Consider the following 8,521-nt stretch of genomic DNA (forward strand, 5'->3'; position numbering starts at 1 on the left):
AATGTATTATGTAGAGCACACAATTCATAGTTAATTTCAATCTCCATGATGATGCCCATTTGATAATTATAGGCGAAAAATGTTGGTGTTCTGTTCTATTCTGTCTTTTTGAAACAGTTGTGAAGTGTGAAATGTATATACAATATACCGACGAACTTGGTTCTGACAGTTAAAATTAACAATGCTAACTCAGCTAAATACTTGCTCTACCTTCTAAATGACAATGCATTGTTAATTCAAAACTTATTATTGCAAAAGTGTAAGATGTTTCCTGGCTTTTCTTATATCAGTCTCTGTAAGGTGATTCCAGGATCATAGACTAAGCTGATTGCTAGTGATTTCTGCACAAATTTCTTTAGCCCCTTGCTTCTTCTGAGATATCCTAACCCTGGCAGCGTAAAGCTTAATTGTTGTTAGTTTCAGTTTTCATTTCCTTCATACAAGATCGGGAACATCTAGGTTTCAGTTGAGTTGCTCTTATTTTGAGCTTTTGTACTTATAGTTTAGAGTATTTAACTCCTTGTACTTGTTTGGGCAGGTCTGTGAAGACATTCACATATGAGACATTGAACAACATTGCGAGATTGATAAATGGAATATCAGCACTCTTGTTGACACTGTTACCTGGAAAAGCCAACATTTTGGAAGGGGTCAGTGGCTGGGAACTTAGGCCAGCATTTCGCGGGCCACGTCTTCCTCGTTGGATGGAAAGGTGAACACAGTTTCAATTTTTGGCACTTCTCTTTGGTTGCTGGATAGTTTTGAATTTTTTTTTCCATAATATGCGAGTACTATGTGGGCTAGGTTCTTTTCGCTTGCATCATTGCATGAGTACTTCTTTCTCTAGCCTGATAACTCATGTTATCAGTATTCATTGCCATGTTGCCTGTTATTAGTATATACTCCCTCTGTAAACTAATATAAGAGCGTTTAGATCACTAAAGAAAGAGGGAGTATAGATTAAGAAAGAGGGAGTATAGATTAAGTATGGCTTCTTCTTTTGCTTGATAAGTTGATAATACCATTGAACTATTTCTGAATTCTGCAACCTCACTCGTTTGTTTTGAACTTCTGATAAAAAAAGTGGGGTCTCTTCATTTAACGAGTTCATTCACGAACTTTCTGCCGATTCGGAGTCTGAATCAATTGCTGGCTCTGTCCCTGGGGATGATGACAATGAAGAGTTTGTCTGCCCTCCTTCTCCGTTGTCCCAAAGTTCACGATTGTCACACACAAGCAGCTTTGGTAGACATGACCGTCGATTGAGAAGGCCTATCAAATATGCAGTTTCCTGGATTATTTGGCCTGTGAAAATTTTCCTTTCTTTGCTGCTCGTCTTGTTCAATGCTGTCAAATATCGGATATCAAGGGCATCTGCTAAAACCCCAGAAAGTCCTTATTTATCGAGGAGCATATCTGTGAAAAACCCAATTCACATGAAGGATCAAGTCCTACAACGAACGACTGATAGAAGGCGCGGAGTTGTCGAGGTAGTATATTTGAACAAATTGGAATCAGTTTAGTAATTTATTTATTTACTTACACCATACCAGGCCAGGAATCTGGAACCTCAAGATTGTTTAAAAGTATGTATATCCATTTGGTATTCACTCCTTTTTTTCTTCTCTTAGGATATTCATTTGGCAGTTGAGATATTCATTGAATCAGTTTTTGACGTTGTTCATAAAGGAGCACATTATGTTCTTTCTCCTTTTGAGGTGTGGCAGAAGTTATTTTGGTGGATTCATGGAAACAGGGTTGGTAACAGTAGTCCTGCTGTTGATGTGCCAACAGCTAACATTGGCAGTGATAATCCAGTTCCAACTGAAAGGAAGACCGTATATCGTCATGCATTGAACACAGATTCCCGGACATGTGAAGATGTTATAACTGAACTTGGGTAGGTACCTCTGACCCTTCCATGTTTGTTAACATGCTAAAACATCTGGTACTTAGTTGCAAGTTCAAGATTATAAAAATTGTTTGTAGATATGGATAAGTTGTTTTTGCGAATGATGATTTAAGCATTTTTAAGGTGTGCAAGTTACCGTTAGTGTATTACACATGAGATGTTTGCTGGCTCTGTCCTCTTGAGGGCCAAATGATGTTGAAGTATAGATGCAACAATGTTCTGCTTGCATTTCCATTTTCCCAGCATATATCATATTAGTGCTAAAAAAATCAGTGTTGTCTAATAGCCTTTTCCTGTAGTATGATTAGCTTAAATTAATTAAGTGAGTGGCTTGTTAAAAGCTTCACCTAGAATGATTTTGTTTATTAATCCTTTAACTGTTTGGTTCCCAGCCGAAGCTTGCAATGCCTAAAGGTCAGGTGTGCCACAATGGTTTAGGTGGGTGTCTGGTTGGTCGTCACATGTGTGGCTTGGCCAGACTTTACTATTCATATGACCCGCATGTCATAGACTCGGATTTTGACCATACGTGTGGTGCTGAGTTTGTAGCCACACTTTCCCTATGCTTAGTTGTGGTGAAGTTAGACCATATGTCTGAACTGTTTAGGCCTTGTACAATGGAAGGTGCCTAGGGAAGGTGCTTAGAGAAATAAACCAGTTTTCCTTGAAGCATCGGTGCTTATTTGTAGAGGGTAGACGCTTAATTAAGCACCTCTCGTGTAGAGGTAAGGACTGGTGCTTTAGAAAAACTCGGTTTATTTTACTAAGCATCTTGCTAAGCACCTTACATTGTACTAAGCCTTACAAGTGTGGTGCTTTGTAGCCACAATTGTTTATAAGGCGGTAAGGCGAGCATCAACCGCCCTGACGCCTAAGCGCTTAAAACGGGCATAATTGCAAGGTGCTGCCAGGTGCCGCTTAAGCGTCCAAGGTGGGACGCGTTATGAACAATGCTGTTTACGAATCCACATAGTAGCACAACCTTTTCAATAATTGATTTGACTCTTTGTATTGATGACATTACTTTGTCCATAAATGATGGGACCATTATGCCGTTATTTCCAGGTATCCTTTTGAGGCTATAAAGGTGGTTACTTCAGATGGATATGTTCTGCTGCTGGAGAGAATCCCCAGGTGAAAAAATAGCTATTTCTTGCCCTTATCTTTTCCCAATATTATGGAACGGGACTTGACACATGGCATGTTTAGGCGTGATTCACGGAAGGTTGTGTTGTTGCAACATGGAGTACTGGACTCATCTATGGGGTGAGTCTATGAAATTATAATTGGAAATTTGACAACATAATTGAAGATTTTTCGATGTTTGGCTGTTCAACAGTGATTATTGGTTGCTATGCTAATTGATCACTTGATCCTATATTGTGGTTCATTCCTTCTGTATTGCCATTTCTTTCTTTTGATAACATAATGTGATAATTGGAACGATCTACTACTGTCATAATCCTAAATTCCTAATTACTGAGAAGTAGATAAAAGTGAATGATTCTTCTCTGCTTTGTTGAGAGGGGTCAGCCCCTTAATATAGTAGACAAGACTTGACCAACAAGCCGGTTAATATGGTCAAACTCGAATACGATCTCTAAACTAACTGGATTCTTTCCTAACAAAGTTGCTTAATCAACTAGGACTCTAATTAAGGGATAAGACTCCATGTTTGATGGGCTGTCTCACATAAAATCTCTCCATCGAAAAACAGCCTGTCTGCAAGCTGTAGGTTGTCAATTTCCTCCTAAGGGACCTTGGGTGCTACCAGTTGTGGAGCTATCTTGGTCGTTGTTAAGTTACTGTATATCATTGTATCTCTAGTTACAGTACTCTTCCCTCGATAGTACTCCCTCTGTAAAGAAATATAAGAGCGTTTAGATCACTAAAATAGTGATCTAAACGCTGTTATATTTCTTTACGGAGGGAGTATTGTTTATATAGGTGACTAACTAGCAAAAATGCCCGTGCGTTGCAACGGGAGAAAAAGGATCACACGCCCCTTAACCCAATATGCATGGCGATGGAAATGTATGTTGCGGAATAACATGAAGCAGAATTGTGATTTCAGCCAACCAATCTTTGCAAATGGCTAAGAAATTTAGGCATTGTACAATTTGCGAGTTAGGTTAAAGACAATCATCTCCAACAGAAATGAAAACAATAAACTCATGCATAAGAAAAGACATACAAAGCATAAGAAAATTCGAAATACTGAAACATATTTCTTCTGCCAATGCAAGATGTTATTCCTCACATTCATTTCATTATCAGAAGAATAAAAATTTAGGATTTAATACAGCTTTTTAATAGGAATAATGTGTACTATTATTAAGCACGGGCTAGGTTGTCACCGAGAAAGCATATTCAGTACTATAATCAAGCATAGGCTAGGTTGTCACCGAGAAAGCATATTACTATAATCAAGCATAGGCTAGGTTGTCACCGAGAAAGCATATTCAGTACTATAATCAAGCATAGGCTAGGTTGACTGCCCATCGTTTGGTTTATAATGTGAGTATATCTCAACAAACAAACCAAATATAAGTGCAGTAAATATAGATTATCAACCATAACAGAAAGTTATAATTTTAGTATACAATGAGGGTAATTTTTTTATAATTTAGTATTCAATGCAGATTAAGCACCATACTGACAATAAAAATGTCGTATACACAACACTTCTATTGAGTTACTGACATCATACAGTAAAAAGATTGCGATCCAAATTGCTTGCCTGCACAAGAGCTTCTTATACTGTATGCAACTCTTGTTCATTAAAAAAGAAACAAATTATATTTTGCATCAAACATATAACATTGGTGGATGTATATTTCCCGTCCAACTTCAGTACTACTACGTTGTACATCGGATGTTGATGCATAATGAGAAAGCATATCACATCAGCAGATTAACCATCCTAATGAGTTACTCACATATGACAATAAAAATATTATACATGAAATATTTTTATTGAAGTAATTTTACACGGACGCAATTGTTCCTCCATACCTTCAGTGACGCTAGGCATGGCATCTTCTTCCTTGTTCACAAACTTTACTGAGATTAGACTCTATGACCAGGATTTCTGAATGTGTTTTACGTTGAGTGTCCGAAAGACAATTTGTTTTGTCGTAGCCCATGTATGCTCCTGCTATATATAGGTTGTACTATGTTGTAGTAGTCATAGGTGTTTCCCTGTTGCTTCGCTTTCCGGCTGTACGCGTCACGTTTTATTTTGCTGGGTATGAGCAGCGCATGCAGCAGCAAACCTGCATGCAATGGCATCATGCAACGTGAATCAAGGTTCTCCCCTCCTTAAATTATGTTCGATCCGCTCTAAAGTAACCAAAGTCCTGACTCGACTTCAACCGCAGCACCCCAAACCTTCACACGGGAAGGACAGGAGCAGCGCTAATTATTTTGGTTGTTGACACCCAGCGGCATTACCGTCGTCATGCTGATGCCTAGAGCTCCTTATCCATGTCCAGTCTCACAAGCATCTCTGTTGTCACCGTTGACATCACCGGCGGGACGGCGCCGTGCTGGACGACACCTCGGACTCATATTGGCCCTTATCTGCTCCATATGTATCTCCATATCTCAACGGTTTAATTACCCTCTATTTTCCTTTCTCCGAGACGGCTTCTTAACACCTGGGAAAGTCAAAGAAGTATATATTGGATCGGTTAGATTTAAGGAGTCGATGTGGGACTATTGAAGATGCAATTGACCTACTGTTTAACGCACAAACATGTTCTAGCTCGTTGGTATTGTGACCTGTGTAGAACAGGAGGTCGCGAGTTCGATACTCCAGCCAGCGCGCAAATGTTTGCGCCTCGGCCTGATTTTTGGGCCACCGGCCATCAGCACACACGGAGGGGTGATTATTTGGGCTTTTGGGCCACCAGCTGTCAGCACACGGAGGCTTCGTGAGACGCATGGACGGGGAAAAGCTGACGTACGAAGAAATTGAGACGGACGGACGAAAATTAGAAGGGACGGACGAAATTACGGTGGTAAGAAGCGATAGATACTTTATTAGTAGGTATAGATTTAGTTCCGGTGCTTTTCCCTGGAAAATTAGTAACTTGAGTGTGATAGTACAAATTACTGTTTATAGTTGGTAATTCTAGTGCTGAATGGCTGCCGAGAGATAATGCATAATTTTTTGGGGATAATGGTAGTGTGTCGATATAAATCTGTCCTCTTGTTTCCCCTGCAGTTGGGTATCGAATGGTGTTGTTGGCTCACCTGCATTTGCAGCTTATGATCAAGGTCAGTAATCAAAGTTGGATTTAATGTATTCCACTGCTGGGCTGCAAATGCTGAAGTTCTTTTCTCGTTTTTGTTTCTGTGTAGGTTATGATGTTTTTCTTGGAAATCTCCGTGGTTTGGTTTCAAGAGAGCATATGGATAAAAATCTTTCTTCCTCCAAGTAAGTGCTACTCCCTGTTTTTCTGACCGTCTTATATTAATGAACAGAGGTTGTATTAGTTTATTGGTTGAGATAATTTTTTACTCCTGTATATGCCAAATCAATTTGGTCACTGTGCTTGCTCATCTCTGATGCTCCTTCTCAATTCATGTTAGGTACTGGAAATATTCTGTCAATGAGCATGGAACCAAAGATATGCCAGCAATAATCGAGGAAATTCACAAGATTAAAACTTCAGAACTTGGCAGCAGTCAGAATCTTATTGGGGAGGAAATGGAAGATCAAAATGATGACATAAAGAATTCGGAAATACAGACTTCAGAGGAAGACGTGACAAAAAATCAGCCTTATAAGCTCTGTGCTGTCTGCCACAGCCTGGGTGGTGCAGTTATGTTGATGTATGTGGTGACATCAAGGATTGCGCAGAAGCCCCACAGGTTGTCAAGATTGGTCTTGCTATCTCCTGCTGGTTTTCACGAGGATTCAAATGTGGTGTTCAGCTTGGTGGAGAAGATCATCCTGTTTGTTGGTCCAGTACTTGCTCCACTTGTGCCTGGGCTGTACATACCAACTCGATTCTTCAGGATGCTTCTGAACAAATTAGCTAGGGATTTCCACAACTATCCAGCTTTGGGTGGTCTCGTCCAAACCCTTATGGGGTATGTTGTTGGTGGTGACAGTTCAAATTGGGTGGGAGTACTTGGGTTGCCTCACTACAACATGGATGACATGCCCGGTGTATCGTTTCATGTTGTACTCCATCTTGCACAGATAAAGAGGGCGAAGAGGTTCCAAATGTATGACTATGGAAGTGCCGCGGCAAACATGGAAGCGTATGGAACACCAAAACCATTGGACCTGGGAGCTCACTACAGTCTTATTGACATCCCCATGGACCTGGTTGCTGGGCAAAGAGACAAAGTAATCTCACCAACCATGGTGAAGAAGCACTACAAGTTGATGCGGAAGGCTGGTGTTGAAGTCTCCTATAATGAATTCGAGTATGCTCATTTGGATTTCACATTTTCACACAGGGAAGAGCTTTTGTCCTATGTTATGTCCCGCCTGGCCTTAGCAGCTGACGCAGGTAAAGGCCGCATCAAGCAGACCACTGTGCGACTAAGGAAGCCGAAGAGAGTTCAGTCAGAAATCGAGAAGGATCGTGCCATGGAGTATAGAGGCGCAGATGAAGAGATACCTGGTGAACCAAATGGGCATCGCAAGTGATGCAAATTTCTGACTAGCTGTTGTTGTACGTAGTTTTGTGCATAGTTAGTATATATACGACACGCCGCTCTCTGCATACTTCTACACCATGTAGAAGAATATTTGAGGATGGATAGTGCACAGTTTTAAGTAGTGAAGCTCGATGGGGACTCTTTTTTATATCCTTGTCGGAAACCAGACTGGTACATGTATACATGATGTGTTAATGTTTTCACACAAATGAATATAACTGACACAGGGACAGGACTTTTTTTTTGGGTGAATTAGGAGCGCTTGATAAGCCGCGGCATATGTCTACATTTCATCAAACACATGCCATGCAGAAAATACAAGTACCTTTTTTCTTTTACTTGGAACTACTCCCTCTGTCCCTAAATATAAGTCTTTGTCCCTAAATATAAGTCTTTGGAGACATTTCACTATGAACCACATATGGTTTTACTATGAACCACATATGGATGTATGTAGATGCATTTTAGAATGTAAATTCATCCATTTTGCTCCGTATGTAGTCCATAGTGGAATCTCTACAAAGACTTATATTTAAATTTAAGAACGGAGGGAGTATAACTTAAATGAGCTGGCGCATTACATTCACGTTGATCAAAATTAACTTTTTAAAACTAACTTTGTAATCTATGAAGCCCAGCCGTAGCTGAAACTTGGGCTCCCGAAACATGCTCCCCAGCTGGCTTCGATCTGCCGAACTTGAGTCAATGGCTGGGACCTCCTTTCCTATCACGCGAGCGCAGAAAAAAGCAGGAAAACCGACGAGTATGACAGGCACTGGATTTTAGCCACTACGCCAGGCACTGGCTGCTGAAAATGAAGGCACAAAACACTATAAGAATACACAGCAAAGTTGAGATTCAGAAAACATTCCTTCAAAGTTGCGAACAGTTTTGAAATGCCGCAATTATTTTTGATATTACAAACTGTTT

At 40.2% G+C, this 8,521-nt stretch overlaps 1 protein-coding gene across 1 annotated transcript; it reads left to right on the forward strand.

Moving 5' to 3' along the window:
• Positions 1-538: 538 nt before the first annotated feature.
• LOC119275941 lies at positions 539-7,834 on the forward strand. The gene is made up of 8 exons (XM_037556877.1): positions 539-712; positions 1,085-1,490; positions 1,632-1,900; positions 2,978-3,046; positions 3,122-3,178; positions 6,141-6,193; positions 6,278-6,353; positions 6,509-7,834. Exons 1-8 carry the CDS (start codon positions 705-707, stop codon positions 7,578-7,580), a joined length of 2,010 nt encoding a protein of 669 aa, XP_037412774.1. The 5' UTR covers positions 539-704; the 3' UTR covers positions 7,581-7,834.
• Positions 7,835-8,521: the final 687 nt, after the last annotated feature.

The sequence above is a fragment of the Triticum dicoccoides genome, chromosome 3B (genome assembly GCF_002162155.2).
Source record: "Triticum dicoccoides isolate Atlit2015 ecotype Zavitan chromosome 3B, WEW_v2.0, whole genome shotgun sequence".
NCBI classification, from domain to species: Eukaryota; Viridiplantae; Streptophyta; class Magnoliopsida; order Poales; family Poaceae; genus Triticum; species Triticum dicoccoides.

Excerpts from the sequence above, each read along its gene's own strand:
- LOC119275941 (XM_037556877.1), top strand. Across the intron at positions 3,179-6,140 it reads GTACTGGACTCATCTATGGG|TTGGGTATCGAATGGTGTTG; the intron begins GTGAGTCTATGA and ends TTTCCCCTGCAG. Across the intron at positions 6,194-6,277 it reads ATTTGCAGCTTATGATCAAG|GTTATGATGTTTTTCTTGGA; the intron begins GTCAGTAATCAA and ends GTTTCTGTGTAG.